At 39.8% G+C, this 15,650-nt stretch overlaps 1 protein-coding gene across 2 annotated transcripts in view; it reads right to left on the reverse strand.

Moving 5' to 3' along the window:
- The window catches only part of MCC (MCC regulator of WNT signaling pathway), a 301,701-nt gene that overhangs the window by 17,447 nt on the left and 268,604 nt on the right, over positions 1–15,650 (reverse strand). For both annotated transcript variants that reach the window (XM_054987477.1, XM_054987478.1), the window contains 3 exons: positions 4,726–4,960; positions 4,205–4,411; positions 2,424–2,521 (listed from right to left, as the gene is read on the reverse strand). In XM_054987477.1, coding sequence (XP_054843452.1) covers positions 2,424–2,521; positions 4,205–4,411; positions 4,726–4,960 — 540 coding nt within the window. The remainder of the gene's footprint in view (positions 1–2,423; positions 2,522–4,204; positions 4,412–4,725; positions 4,961–15,650) is intronic.

Below are 15,650 nucleotides of genomic sequence, written 5' to 3' on the forward strand. Positions count from 1 at the left end.
CTCCTTAGCAGACAATCCCCCCCTACTCCACATCCTCCCTCTTGGCCGAGGAAAGTCAATGGAACACCCCACAACTGGGCACGTGAGGCAGGAAGTTGTTTTTCCTCTTCTGCCTCAGGAATCTAGTTGCAGGGTGCTTTTGTTCATTTTCCCTAGCTAGAGATGGCAGAATTAGCTAGTGAGGGGGTGAGCGGAAGGGAAGAGGCAAGACTGCTGGCTTTATACCAGAGTTTATTTCCTTCTCAGCTTTGAATTAGTCAAATATTAAGTGAGTTTTCTAAGTGCTTCTTTTCTTCTTTTTTAAAGCTTTTCCTTATTGCTCATCAATATGATCTCTAAGGTATTCTCAAACTTCTATCAATTGGGGACTTAATTATAGTTGCTAATTCCCATATCGCTTGTGATAACCCTGAGGCACAGGATAGCTGACTGTGTTAATGAAAGGCCTCATAGGAACCACATAGCAAATCTGGGAATAGCATTCAGATCTCATCTTGTGAATGCCTATCCCTGTGAGATTACATCCCTGCAAGAATATGCCATCTAGTTTTATATTAACAGAAGTACAAAAAGTAACTAAATGCTACCTCTGTGATAACATGGATATGCTAGTACCAAACACTAGGAATGCACCACTGGCCCATGTAATGTCATCCCATTAGTCAAAGCCAGATTATTTCTTTCATCAGTTAAAAAATCAATATACCATCATCACTTATATGCTCTTTAATATTGATAAAGCAATTATTGATAATGCAGTTGTTTAGAAATCCAAAAACATCCAACAAGTTTAGAATGTAATGTACTGAAGACGTAAAAAATACTATTTTTTAACATATACTTTAGAAACAGCTGAGACAAAGGCAGTGTATTGTTTTCTGGTGGTACAACCCATTTTTAAATTAAAAATAAGGCACCAGGGGGAGATAATATTCTCCCAAGAAGGTTGGTTATATTAAAAGAGGGATCAAAGCATGACCTAGCTTTGCAGATGGTTGAGAATCATAGATAAGAAAAGAATATCCAAGGTATACCAAGTACTGTTGAAGTGGTATACCGAGGACGAGATAGTTAAAACACAAATGGTGAAATGGGCTATAAACTTTAATAAAGAAATAACAATGGAGGCATGGGAATACTTGTGGAAAACTACAATGAAGACAACGACATGTATTAATATCAAAGAGAACATTTACAAAATGATCTATCGTTGGTACATGACACCAAAGAAGATTGTGCTAGGGAATTTGAATACTTCTAATAAATGCTGGAAATGTAAGAAGCATGAGGGCTCCCTCTATCATATGTGGTGGTCGTGTGAGGTAGCCAGGCAGTACTGGGGGGAAATAATAAGAGAAATGAGTGAAATTTTACAATTTCAAATTAATAAGAACCCAGAACTCCTGCTACTGAACTTGGGAATGGAAGGAATTCCAGCCCAACACAGGACGTTGATATTTTATATGACAGCAGCAGCTAGACTTTTGTATGCGCAAAAATGGAAAGTACAAGAAGTGCCAACTATTGAAGATTGGACTTACAAATTGCTGTATATGGCTGAAATGGACAAGATGACAAGAAAATTGAGAGATCTGGACTCAGGGCAGTTCAACACAGACTGGGAGAAGCTGAAACAATACCTGGAGAAGAAATGGGAGGTGGGAGGAAAACTGTGGCAGTTTGAGAACTACTGAAGTATTGAAGTAGAGGGGGGAGACTTTACCGGGGGGAGAAGAGATAAATGTGAATTAATAAGCAGTCAGATTAATAGATTGACATATATATAGATATATATAGGTTAACAAACAGAACATAGAGAAAATAATTAATTATAAGGACTAAATATAAGGAGCGATTAACTAACAATATTTTCTTTTTTTCTGATAAGTTTTGTACCAAACTGAATGTCTGAAGATATAGATGGGTCAAATTGATTGACTACGTGAGGAGAGATATATAGAACTATTATAAAAAGATAGAATGAGTAATATATATAGAGAATAAGTCAAATTGTTTGATATAAACGAATGTATGATCTATATGGTTTATGATATATAGAAATATCTGAAATTGAAAAATTGGGATAAATTGTTTATCTAAGATGGAAACAAAGACTTACAGTTTGGGCATATAATGTTAAAAATAGTTAAGGATGTACTGCTTAGAATAATGGAGAATATATATTTGTTTTAGATAGAGGAAGCTAATAAAAGTAAGGGAAAGGGGACAAAGGGTTGGAAAGCTGTTGGAAGTCAACAAAAAGGGGGGGGGAAAGGGAGGGGGTTAGAGATGAAAAAATTGGGGAAAATTGAATGTAAATGTGGAAATAATGGATTCTAACCCAATAAAAATTTTTCAAAAAAAAAAAAAAGAGAATCATAGATTAGCACCTCTCTCCCCACGAAGGAAAATGGCTTCCTTACCGTCTGAGTGCATTTGCCAGTTCTGTAGTCAGTTCACTTTCACTGTAGGGTTTCAGCTCAGCTAATGTTAATGATGCTGTAGTACTCTCTGTGCATTCCTGTATAATAAAACAAGTCAAGCAGGGGCCTTTGAGAATGCTCAAACATGTTTGTAATGCCTTCTCACTGGCCATTCACTGTTCACTCCCTTGCCCCCCCATTTATGTTAACATTCATAGAGCATCCCACCCCCACAGACTTATTCTCATATACCACTGACTGCCCCTTCTACATGTTTCCACTTTACATACAACTCATTCACAACTCTGTCTTTTCTCCTGGTTGGCTCACTCACCCTCTGTACCTGTCACTGCACATTGCACAACCACACTCTTCAGATCTGCCATTTGTGGCAGTGCAGGCTTGAACAGGGGTGGAGGAAGTGCCTCCAAATGGACTTCCTTCCCTCAACAGGATAGATTTCAGTTCTAAGAGCAGGCAGCACTACCATGTCAGATGCAGCCACTCTAGCAAAGGAGAAAGGAGCCATTTTGAAGAAACTTCCTCCCAAGCCAAATTTGGTGGCAGAAGCAGAATAAATGTGGAGAATGAAGTTGCAAGAACACAGGAAAACAAGCACTGGCACAGCCGGAGTAGCTGACACTGGCATTCCTCCACCCCTCAAGCTGTACATAGACACTAGACCTCAAGAGCCAGGACATTCTAATTTCAGTGGCTGAGGCTAGGGGAGAGGGAAGGCAGAGAGAAAGGCAAACCTTGGAGATTTCTTCCTGTTTGAACCTGCATCAGTGCAAAATTATCTGTGTGCTTGCAGAATGTTCCATTTTAAAGACACAGTACACACACATTCAAAATGTCCTTTTAAAATACATAACATTAAGATCAATATTTCAGATTCTAGAGGGCCCTTTTTGCCATGTGTGGTCCCTTTCTGTGTTGCATGGAGGCAGGTATACAAAAAGTGTTAGATGCCAATTTTTAGCCTCCTGCTTCTGATTACAGCACTAAGGCTATGATTAGACTGTCCAGTCAATTCTTTATAATGCTGCCAAGTCCTTCCCCAGCAGCAGCAGTCTAAATAATGCAGTGAGGTGTTCCCTCTGTCAGTTTAATTTGCAATCCTGAGAGCTGTTCTAGATACAGGCAGACCTTCTGGATATTAGTTAACTTTTGATATAAACTGTTACAAGGAAATTCACATTTCACTTGGCAAGTCCCTGTAGGACTCAGATTCTTTCACATTACAGAGACTTGGCAATGAAACAAACAAAGCAACTCCCACTGCCTGGTTCCCTCTCTGCAACGCCTAGAGGAGGGGAGGTTAGCTTGCCAGGCGCTTCTTCATGGCTTTAACAGCAGGAGGATGACACTGTGCCATGGCTACTTCTTGCAGACACTCCTGGAACGTCTCATAGGAGCTTAACACTTAATTTTCTCACCATAAGGAGTGCTACTCTTTCCCACCTGTAAATACACTGAAAGGAATCCCAAGGACATGAAGTCTATGGTAATTATGGGGAGATGAAACTTTCCTTCCTCTTAGCATTCCGCACAGTAGAATCAGGATAAAATTCAGACAGTAGTAACTGGCATACTGACACTAAATAACCTGATGTCTCTGTTAAACTAACCATTTCAATTAAGAACTCTTACAAGCTCCAACTGGGGTCTATCTAATCCAGCATTCTATATTCAACAGTGCCTCCCCAGGCTCTGCTATATTGTGTCTGAATCTGGGGGTTCCATGAAGTATCATCAGAAGATCTTACAGAGCACCTCACCTTACTTGCCTTATCTTTGCTGTTGCTGCTAGCTGAACTGAGGGATCTCATTCTCTGTTCCCTTTGCTCTTCCACTTCTGACTTCAGGTGCTCAATGTGGACCAGGTAGGCCTGCTCTTGAGCTTCTCGACTGCTCAGCTTCAGCTCTAGGGCTTTCTTCTCTTTTTCTAGCAAGTACAGCTGTGCCTTCAGCTCTGCCATTTCCTCCTGGTAGGGAGGCAAAGAAGACAAATCAAGTCTGTTACATCACAGAGTTCTATGCCATCAGGACACAAGATTCACTCAGTGGTTGATAGTACTAGCTCCTAAGTTTCTCATAACCAAGTATTACGTACATTGCATTTTATATCGTCCGTCCTCAATCCTCTTGCTCCTAAGGCATCGTTCCGTTTCTTCTGGGTCATTTTTGTTGTGGTGGTTTTAAAAAATTAAACACTTTTTAGGTAACAGAAATACTGCAGCTACATTTTAAAAGCAGAAGCCGAAAGTGATGTTAACTTCTAAGCTACTACATAGAATACCTTCATTGCCATGAGTTCCTGCATGAGTACCGCATTTTCTAGATCCAGCCTTTGGCTATCTCCACGAGGCTTGACATCGTAACTAAGGGGATCGATGTGGATGCTCTCCAGTTCCAGCATGGTCAGCTTCACAGCTGCCCGGTCATTCTTCAGCTGCTGAATGTAGTCCTTCAGCCTCTGTTCATCCTCTTTTGTGAACTCAGTATCACAACTACTTGCTGTTGAACTAGTAGTACTTGGAAGAGACATGGGGAAGGGAGAGAAAATGTGATTTATTTTAAATGTTTTAAACCACTTCTCAGAAGCTCAAAGCAGTTAGACCACATTAGAAAGAAACACCATAACCAATAAAAACAACAAAGGAAAAACAAAATAACCAATACAGAACAGCCATATGAGAACCTTGAATCAACCAAATGCCCTTTTTAAAGATTATGTTAAGCATCTTTCTGGACCTACAAGAGAGCTGTAGTGTTTTGATCATTCATCTGGAAGAAGGTTTCAAAGTTATGGAGCCATCAATGTAGAAACCTAGCTTTTGGACACTACTGTCATCTTCTGCCACACTGATGCTACAGCAGGCAGGTCTCTGATCTTAATTTAGACAATGATATGCTCCAATATTGTTCATTATCACATTTCATATGAAAAATATTATGAGTAAAACTAAATAAAACCCACCATACTCTTCTGTCTTAAACAGAAATACCAAAGATGATAGTTTTCTTTCCTCTAATAGGGTAGGCAGGAGGCTCTGAGCTCCAGTTGTTTTGTTTGTGGGCTCCTTTCACCTACAGAGATGTTCATCATAGGCTAGTCTGAGCAATTTTAGTTCCTAGACTGCTGATGGAAAATACTTGTCTGGTAACTCATCATCTTGGGTTCCTCACAGATCATCCTAGTCCCTCTAGTTGGGTTATGGGACAATAGATCCAGGGAATGACTGTCTGTCTGCCAGCCTCTGTTAGAGTTAAGAGTCATTGTTGGTCAGACTGGGATCCCATCCTACAAAGCAGATAATTCCCATAGGGTAAAGCTGAGTAGAACGTGGACTCCGATACACTCCTCTGGCTTCCTTTCTGCCTCAAAGAAGCCTTGTAATGAACTTGCTTCAGCCACCCTTTGGTCATTCCCCCCTCCCTGATGTCCACTGGTCTTTCATAGTCAGGGATCAGGAAGGGACAGCTCCTGCGCTATCAACAGCAGTGCCATATCTGTGCTAGTCAGGCCAAAAGGAGCATGAGGTTGGCACCTGGTACCCAGAGGGCTATTGCCCCACACAGACATTTAGAAAATCCCCTTTGGCATCAGTACAAATGCTTTAAAGGCATAAAATGAACACTGTTTCATACTTCCGGAATCTGAGACCAGTACCTTCCAGCCAGAGTTTAATCTGAACTGTGGGAGAAGCAAAGCTTGGCTCTGAAGCCAGTTTTTAATGTCAGTAACAACACATATGAATGAATACAGTAATGCCTCTGCACACGTTGTACGTGCCTCTTTATCACTTCTGAACAGTCCCCCTCCCGTCCCCCTCAAACCCCACCACCACACACAATGGATTTAGGGGAAAGAAGTGCAAGGTCAGAGACTCTGGCTTGGTGATAGGCTTCAGCCCTTATCCCAGTATCTGTTTAGAAATCTAGTCTTCAATATATCTGCTACAATCTTCATACAAGATAAAGGAAAATTCATAGCCCTTTTTATGAAACATTTCCTTTCAAAGGGTACAATGTCAAGTTAGGAGAAAAAAGGCACTTTAAGAGTTTTATATGTAAGAAGGTAAGGGTGGGGGGAGAGGGAGATGTTTCTATGTAAGTCTATCAGCAGATTTCATTTCTATCTGCATTTCAGTCTTTTAAAAAGAAAAGATTTGTAGAGGTTAATTGCAATGCTGCTACCCATTCCTTAACATTCCACTCTTGAGCATAATTACAACACTAAACAGGAAAAAAAAACAAGCCTGCATTTTCTACAACCTAGCACGAAGACAAAGCCGCCTGCTGTCTCCCGAGGACCCCTAATCAGCTGCTGGGTGAGGGTTAAGTCATCCATTAGCTGTGCCTGTCTGGAATGCTGGATGATCTCAGTTATCAGCAGGGGAATAAATCATTTTTTGCGGCTGTTGCAATATTTTTCAATCTTTTTTAACAAAGAGAGGACCCCCTCACACACATATTTTCCTATAGGCAAAGGAGGACAGGCTATAGTTTCTCCTTTTTCTTTCCAACTGTTGAGATCAAAACTATCTTGCATTCTTTAAAAGCGCATCAGATAAACTGCCTGTCAATCTCAGAGACTGCCAAGCACACTGCAGCCCAAGGGGGAATAGGGGGAATGTACAGAATTGGTCAGGATACAAAAGCTTCCCTGAGCTGCTGCGTTTTCATAAAGTATCACATTACAAGGTTTTAAATTGCAGCTTTCTGCAATTTCAAACAGTCCCTTCTCTCCTAGGGACAATAGGCATCATGTGGAGAAGCAACAAACAAATAATTTTCCTGTTTTCCCCACCTTTATATTCTGTCCAAAATCCTAGCACAGCTAGATTATTTTACATTACTATAAAGAGATAACTAAAGACTCCATTATTCTTTTTCTTTCAAAAGGATCTTCCAGCTCTCTGTAAATGAAAATTAACTGTGCTTAACTATGTGGGAAATAAGGATGTGAAAAAATTAGGAAACAAATAAAACAGAGCAAACTTCAAGCTTTAAAAAATACCCAAACAAACCATGCTCTAACCTTCTCCTTTAGATTGTATACAACACATAAAATAAGGTTTAGGTCAATGTTGTTAATGCTAACTCATGAGTTTCTTTTTTTAAATGAACTAAACCCCCTCTGCTAGAAAAATGCCATTCACTGGCTTATTTATAAAGAATTAATAAAAACCGAAAACAATGAGATGAAACTTAAATCGAACGAAGAATTACCATTTAAATACGGTTGGCTGCAATATCGAACAATTAAAGACTTATTTGAATCAGATCAAAGGAAGGCAGGTTTCAGAAATAAAAACTCAGAATTAGAAGAATTTTTATTGGGGGATAATAATAAAATAATTTCTAAAATGTATAAAGTATTGTTAAAATGGTATACTGAAGATGAGACGATTAAGGTTCAAATGGTAACACGGGCAATAAATTGTAATAATGAGATTATGATGGATGCATGGGAACAGTTGTGGAAAAATACTTTAAAAATTTCAACGTGTACCAGTATCAGAGGGGCTATAAAATGATATATAGATGGTATTTAACACCGAAAAAGTTAGTCATTGCTAATAAGCAGATATCCAATAAGTGCTGGAAATGTAAAGAGCATGAAGGCTCTCTATTTCATATGTGGTGGACTTGTGATAAGGCTATCCAATAAGTGCTGGAAATGTAAAGAGCATGAAGGCTCTCTATTTCATATGTGGTGGACTTGTGATAAGGCTAGAGACTATTGGACTAAAATATGTACTGAAATGTCTTTAATACTCCAAAATAATGTAGTTAAGAATCCAGAAATGTTATTGTTATCTTTGCATTTAGAGGACATGGATGGAAAGGACAGAGTAATACTGTACTTTATGATAACGGCGGCAAGAACTTTGTATGTACAATATAGGAAGAAAGAAGAAATACCGAAAACTGAAGAGTGGATACAAAGAGTGCTATATATGGCGGAAATGGACAAATTAACAAGGAAACAGAGAGCAAGATCCAAAGGAATTTTTTGAGGACTGGGGGAAATTGAAAAAATACTTAGAAAAAAGATGGGATGTTAAAGGACAATTATGGTCTTTTGAGTGTTATTAAGTAAGATAAGATATAATGCAAATATTTTCCATTAAGTTTAAAATGACAATTAAGAGATAGTATTTGTAACAAGAAACGGGGGGTTGCAGTGCTGTTGGAAGTCAACAGAGGAAAGGGGGTGGGGAGGGGGTGGGGAACATACTATATCTATAGGGGATAATTAGTAAGTAAGATGTAATAACATTATATATGTTATGTTAACCATCCAATAAAAAAATTAAAAAGAAAAAAGAAAAATGCCATTCACAAACATGCCATAGGTCTATTCTGCACAGGTTAATTTCACCTATTAGGGTCCCATACTACATTGATCTATCTGCAATCTTCCACACCCTATTTTGTGTCATTAGCACTAGCTTTCATGCAGCTTCTCCCTGGGTTTTCTGGAACCAATTTTCACCCAGTTTTTTAAAAACTGGTTTCCAGACAGCTTTTTCCCATGTGTAATCTTAATTTTGGCTTTTAGTGTACTGTCCTGCCCCCTGCCAGCCCACTTCTTTTTGATTGGCCATTCTCTTCTGTCTAGCCACTCCCTCTCTCCTTTCCCTCCCCCCTCCTTCCTCATCTTTTTTTTTCCTTTTGTACTTCAGCGTTAGATCGATGCATGGCTTGTCAGCAACTTGGAAGTGCGTTATACTAGCGCAATTCCAAGCAAGGCCCAATGTTGTTGCTTTCATTTTTCTGTATGAATAAATAATATTCATAGGGGTAGGGACATGTTTTAGGGAACTATCCGGTTGAATATTAAACAGTAAGTTTTTAATATAAATTATTGAACAGCCTTTTAAAACTGCAGTTGGCGAACATGCTTGAGGGCAATAAAAAAGAAAGCAGGAAAGTTTTGCCAGCATTGCACCACTGCAGCAATGGCAGCAGCATCTCATGAAATAAAGATTACTATTTAAAATAATTACTTAGTGTTTATTCTAAAGAAAATCTTTTTCGCACGCATTTTCAGCAGTTTCCTTTCTCGCTTCGTTTTGAGTTGGCAAATAGGCAATTCTTGAGTATGCCCTCTACTTTGCCACCAAAAGAGAATCACCATCATGAGCCATGCTCTTGAATGAGAGCACTTCAGTGGTAGGCTGGATCTTTAAACCTAGGAGAAGCAGATTTTATACACACCATTTATTTAGCACCACCATTTCCAGAGTAGCAGTTTTTCTTTTGCTGGGAAATGTTTGAGCAAAGCAGGCCAACAGGCTAGCACAGCCAATCACCTGCAGAGTTCATTAAACAAAGCAGAAATTGCACAGCCCAATCAGCCAATCACAAACAACAAAGGGAGCAGCAGAGAGGGAGAAATTCCAGGAATAGGGGCCCCTTCCAGCATTCCAGTGGTGTATTGATTTAACACATGTGCAAATGACAAAAATTAAAAAGGCTGGCACTGTGATGCTGCCAATATTTGCGACGACAGCACCAGCACTCTTCAATCCTGATTTTGAGTACAGTGTGGAATAAATAAACTGACACCACACCACTGGAACATGAAAAGGAGCAGAAGGAGTAAGTCTAGTGTGCAGAATAGCCACATGCAAGTTTGTGTTGGTGTTTACTGTAACTAAGTACACAATCCTGCTCCTCCTGCCATGTGTATGCAGAACAGGGTGAGAAGAAGCTCCTCAGAAGAATCAATCAGAATTCTCTCTTCCTACAACGCTGCCCCGAAAATACTTTAACCTTGGGGCGGGCAGTTACTTCATGTACAAGCTTGTCCTGTGTCTCATTTACCAAAGGATCACCCAAGTAGTAGCCTGCTCCTCTGTATGCTCTGGGTGTAGCTCTCCTGTTCCTGATGAGAGCAGACTGTGTGAGAAGGACTGTCTTGAATGCTTGTGAGGGTGAGAAGCTCTAGGCTTGAAGTGAATAGCCTAACTGTACTGGAATGCATCTGACATAGTAGTGACTTGCCCAACCCAGCATTCTCAAGGAGGGGGGGAGGTATGCACAACTCCTCTGAGGAGCTATTGTGCAACCTGTTCTCCATGCATGCATGGGAGAGAAAGAGCGAGTAGCCTAGGTATTTTTTTACTTATTGAATACTGGCTTAACTACTGAACTTGTGAGTCTGTGTGAAGCATGATGGGGAGAGGGGGATGGAGTCACCTGTCCATAGCTATGCAAGATACAGTGGGCTACTTCTGCTCTGCAGTGGCTACCTCATGAGCAACTAGTGCTTGAAATCAAAGCACCTATCAAGAAACAGGTTTTGAAGAGGAAGCTCCTAGCAGTTTTCAGCCTTCTGCAAGAGGTTTCAGCCATTTTATAAAGGAACCATCTTAGGGAAACACTTCACTTGCAGAGACTGACAACTGGCAGGAGTTGTTGCAGCCAACTGCCTGTGAGCAGGAAGACAGATTTTTGAAACATGTGGAAATGGTACCATGGCATGTAGGAGTGTTAACAATATAATGTCCAAAGTAGAAGATGATGATGAAATCTTTCTTGAAGTATAACTGATTGATTACTACTGCTGCTGGGAGGCAACATGGCACAGGCTGGCGCTTCCTTGTCATGCATATAATACACATGGAAGTTTAGGCTAGAAGAGCTTATACTTGATGCTTCTAAGGTGCTTTGAGAGTCAAGAAAATCACAAGACTCTTTCTTTCTCTGGCTAGCAAGAAAGAATTCTGGAAGACTCCCCCAGCTGTATTAGCATTGATATCTTTGTAAATTTTAACACTATGTAGTTTGTTCATATGGATGATTTATCCATTCCATATGCTACTGGACTCTTTTTGATTATCCATTCCTTTGGCTCCCACTTTGATAACAGAGCTCAGCACATCAAGAGGCTGAGTTTCACAGTGGTTAGAGTGTTAAACTAGGATCAAGAAGACCCAGCTGTGAATCTCCCCTCTGCCAAGGAAGCTCACTGGGTGACCTTGGGCCTGTCACTCTTGCTCATTCCAACTTATCACACAGGGCTGTTGTTGCAGGAATAAAATTGCAGGGATAAAATATAGGAGGGGGAGAGCATGTTGTAAGCCACACTGGGTCTCCACTGGCATGAAAAGTGGACAGGAAATAAATATGTACATTTTCACAAATTCAACAGTCATCTGGACCCACCCATGGACACTGCAGAGTCTATAGTTCCTGCATCTCATTTACCCTAACATCAAGCAGGTCAGCATGTGAAAAAGTGGCTACTGCATAGTTAATCATTATCTGAATCCTCCCAAAGGCATTACAGACTCTTACAGCAGGGAGTAGTTAATCAAACTTCATCATTTTCATTTTTTGAATAAGATAGAAACAAATACTCAAAATGATTCTTTGTTTGTGTAAGCAGTTATTTTAATCCAGTTATTAATATGAGTGTGCACCAAAAAGAAAAAAAAATAGGTTCAACCTGGATCCAGGTATCAGGAACACCATAAATATTCAGTATCCCTGATATCTGGATCAGATTCCCTAACCTAGTTTGATAAGATTAGAGAATCCTGATTTTATCTGGTCATTATTTCCTATGGAGAAAACTATCCAGGGGCTGGGGGGAGGGCATTTCTCAAACAAACTCCACCAAATTTGTAGGGAACCTACTCCTTCCTGTCCACTAAATAGCCCCCAAGTTTCAAGAAGATTGGATCCTGAGGTCCAATTCTGTGGGCCCCTGAACAAGTGCCCCCCCCCAGTCACTCTCCATTGTTTCCTATGGGGAAAACATTTCCAAGGATTTTCAGACAAAGAGAATCCTTAAGCAAAGTCAACCTCTGCCCAAAATCTAGTACCAATGCAAGTCCAACTCCCATGCAAACAGAACCAACAAAGCCCAATGGAACCAAAGTGAAGGAAGGGAACCAATGTCAAATCAGAGAACTCTAAACCGAAGCAAGGAGGGGTTGGGCACGCCAAACAAGCTGTGGAGTTTAAAAGACTGTTGGCACCGGCTTGAAGGGCTCTTTTGGAGCTTAGGGGTAGAGGTGTGTTGGGAATCTATAACCCTCATGGAAAAAAGCAGGTAGCAGAGGCAGAGCAGCAGTGAGAGGGCAGCTGCGCAAAGTGGCTTCAAGCACCCAGTCAAGTTCTAAAGCAGGAGAGTGATGAGAGGCCAGTGGGGGACAGAAGGCAAGAAGAAGAGCCAGCTGAGAGCATGGGAAGCCATGAGGGCATGGACTGGGAGAGATGGTCTTGCCTCCTCCCGTGCCTGGAAAAGAAATAAAAAAGGCTTGGAGAAGCCAGCCAGCAGTGTTTGCTGGATTAAACTGAATACACTAGATTTAACAGTATCTAGCTTTCTGGATCTGATCTGGGATTCTCTATATAACTGTTATATAAATGCTGGATTGCACATCCCTAGTTATTAATACTACAAATGTTCTAAAATAAGTCACAAATTGCCAAATAACATCTCCTCTCCATCTCCTATCCTCAGTATATAAATAGCAATTATAAAATACTCCTAATGCTATTTCATATATGATTGGTTCAGCTAGTAACCACAAGCTGAAGTTTAAATCAACAGAAAGAGAGAGTAAGTTCTGACATCAACAAAAAGCAATATAGTATTTTTGTGAATGAAGTTTATACATTTACTATAAAAGCATGTTGAAGTGAAAATGATCCAAGATGTGAGTATATCGCTAAAATGCACAGGAGTACCTACATCAACAAGGATTGATGATTCAGAACAAAGACTTAGATCAATTCCTGAAACAAATTTGGTTATCTTGGATTACGCATACAAGCCTGTGACAAAAGCCACCTTAGTGCTCCTTTCACAGCCTAATCCTATGATTTCATCTCTGCTGCGGTCAGGTTTAGGAGCACATCAACAGAACTTAACCATAACAGTTGCAACAGTGGCATCAATCAGACTCACTTTTTGCCTGCTAATGTATCAATACATCATTCCCTGACTCTGCAGCACCTCTACTATGTAAGAACTGTTGTGATAGCTCTCTGCAACAGAGGCCATGCAAACATGTGCTTACTTCAGTTAAAAACAATGCAAGGCACTGCAATTCAGCTCAAATCCACTGATACTAGAAGCATATTCCAAAACCAAAACAATGCTATCATATCACCAACATCTTACCTCCTACAACTAAACGAGGGGTCTTGTTACAGTATTCAATACTGTATTCAACACAGTACCTCTGTGTTATGGAAGGAAAATCCCTATAAAACAGAATGATGGTAGCATTGCCCTGATACATCCTTTCATATACTCACATAAGTTCTTTCCTTTCTAAAAATTATACTGAATGATATGGCGCAATATAAAGGATTTATTGACTAATCACCTAAGTGTTTTTCCATTTATGCAGTATATATAAATATAGCAGGCTTTGAAGAATCCTAGATCTTGTCTGTGTGATACAGTTTCTATATTCCTTGTGCACAGTGTCCATCAGCCAATGAAAGATTTTACTTGAACCTAACCCACTGGCTGCAGAAAGACACAGATTGCTTATCTTGCTTTTAACACCACTGATTGTTTAACTAACCTATTCTTATACTAAGGTATCTAAGTAGAGTTGATACTTCGAAGAGATTCTTTTAGTCAGATCACTTCCACAAAACCGACTTGAGATTTTTATTCTGCAAATAACTAACTACCCCAATTACTGATTTCAGCCCAGTTCTATACTCCAAGTCTTCATCATCTTGGAACTACGGATACCTGGGATTAAATCCCCGCCAAGCCATGAATGCCAAGGGAAACCTTTGCTAATATATTGGATGTAACACAAGCAAAACATAATGGACAAAACAGCAACATTTTGTTGGTAAAATCTTCTCTGACACTCAGTTCTGTTAGTATAAACAGAATGATCTCCAAGCAGGACAGGAACACAGGCTACTGGCTATTTTGGTAAGAGATGCAGAGGGTTATACTATGGTCAGCTGTGAAGCAAAGTGCCTGTCATGGCCATGATGCAAGATGATAGCGTTTCCTGTTTCCTATGCAACATGATAGCGTTTATAGACCTGCATGGATCTAAGGCTGAGGTTACTATTAGAATACTGCACATCATACAGCATCTCATCATTACAGGACAGCAATCCACTTGACATTTCATCTCATCTCCTTACAACCCTTTTTTAAAAAAGGCAATCAATCACAACTTCTAGGAGCACAGCTAGGCATTCACCATTAAAACAATTACAAGTTCTTAATCTTTTTTTCTTCCACTTTTCATGCCAGTGAGACCCAGTGTGGTTTACAGATTTTTTTTTCTGTTTTCACAAAGGGATTGGTAGTGTTGCTGGGATGTTGCCAGCCCAATAAATTGAAATGCCAGCTATTATTTTTATTCACTTCACTAGTAACAGCTTCTGTAATTTTCCCCCCATTTCACTGTAGTTGCTCCCTTTTACTATCTTCAATCCTCTTGTCACCATTGGTTGCCTGTGCATTTGTTCCCAGTAATGTGCTCTGCAGTTTGACATTCAACAACTCATTCCTGATGCTGGAGTTAAGTCTGGGTCAACAGTTCCATTACAAAACCCCATTTTGAGGGGATTTCAAACTACAGAGGAAATTATTCACTTTGACATGAAAAGTCTTTGCCAAGGAGAAAGATCCCCCATTCTTTTACAAAGAGTTCTAACCACTCCTATGAGTTACACTATCTGCACACAGTTCGGCAGAGAGATTCAATAAGCTTGTACAGACGTACTCTTTATTGGTGGATATATTCAGTCACCAACCAGTATTTCCTTTTCATTCTGTTGTTTATATGCCAGGTTTCTTATAAGCAAGTACACAACAATTTTAAATCCCAGTGCTAAAAGAGAATTTGTTATTCACCTTTATGGAAGTCTAATTCAACCCTGTAGGTAAAAAAACTGACATATGAGAACGCAGAATAAACATTTTTTATATGTCTGACTATGTAAATAGCCCTAGGAACAAATCCAGTATCTGAAACTGCTAATTCTATTCTGCTCTCCAAATACCTTATCTATTGGTAGATGTTTTTTGCAGCTTTTTTAAAAGCTGGCAGGTAAATACTGTTTTTACACCTGGTCTTCCCATATACACAAAATGTATTTATGCAATTAAAACCGATGTGCAGTTAATCTAAACTCTGAAAAGAAAATTTCCAAAACATCACAGTTGTTGAAAATCCTTCTTATAATACAGTTAAGCAAGTGCTACTA

The sequence above is a fragment of the Eublepharis macularius genome, chromosome 8, assembly GCF_028583425.1.
Source record: "Eublepharis macularius isolate TG4126 chromosome 8, MPM_Emac_v1.0, whole genome shotgun sequence".
In the NCBI taxonomy this organism is placed as follows: domain Eukaryota; kingdom Metazoa; phylum Chordata; class Lepidosauria; order Squamata; family Eublepharidae; genus Eublepharis; species Eublepharis macularius.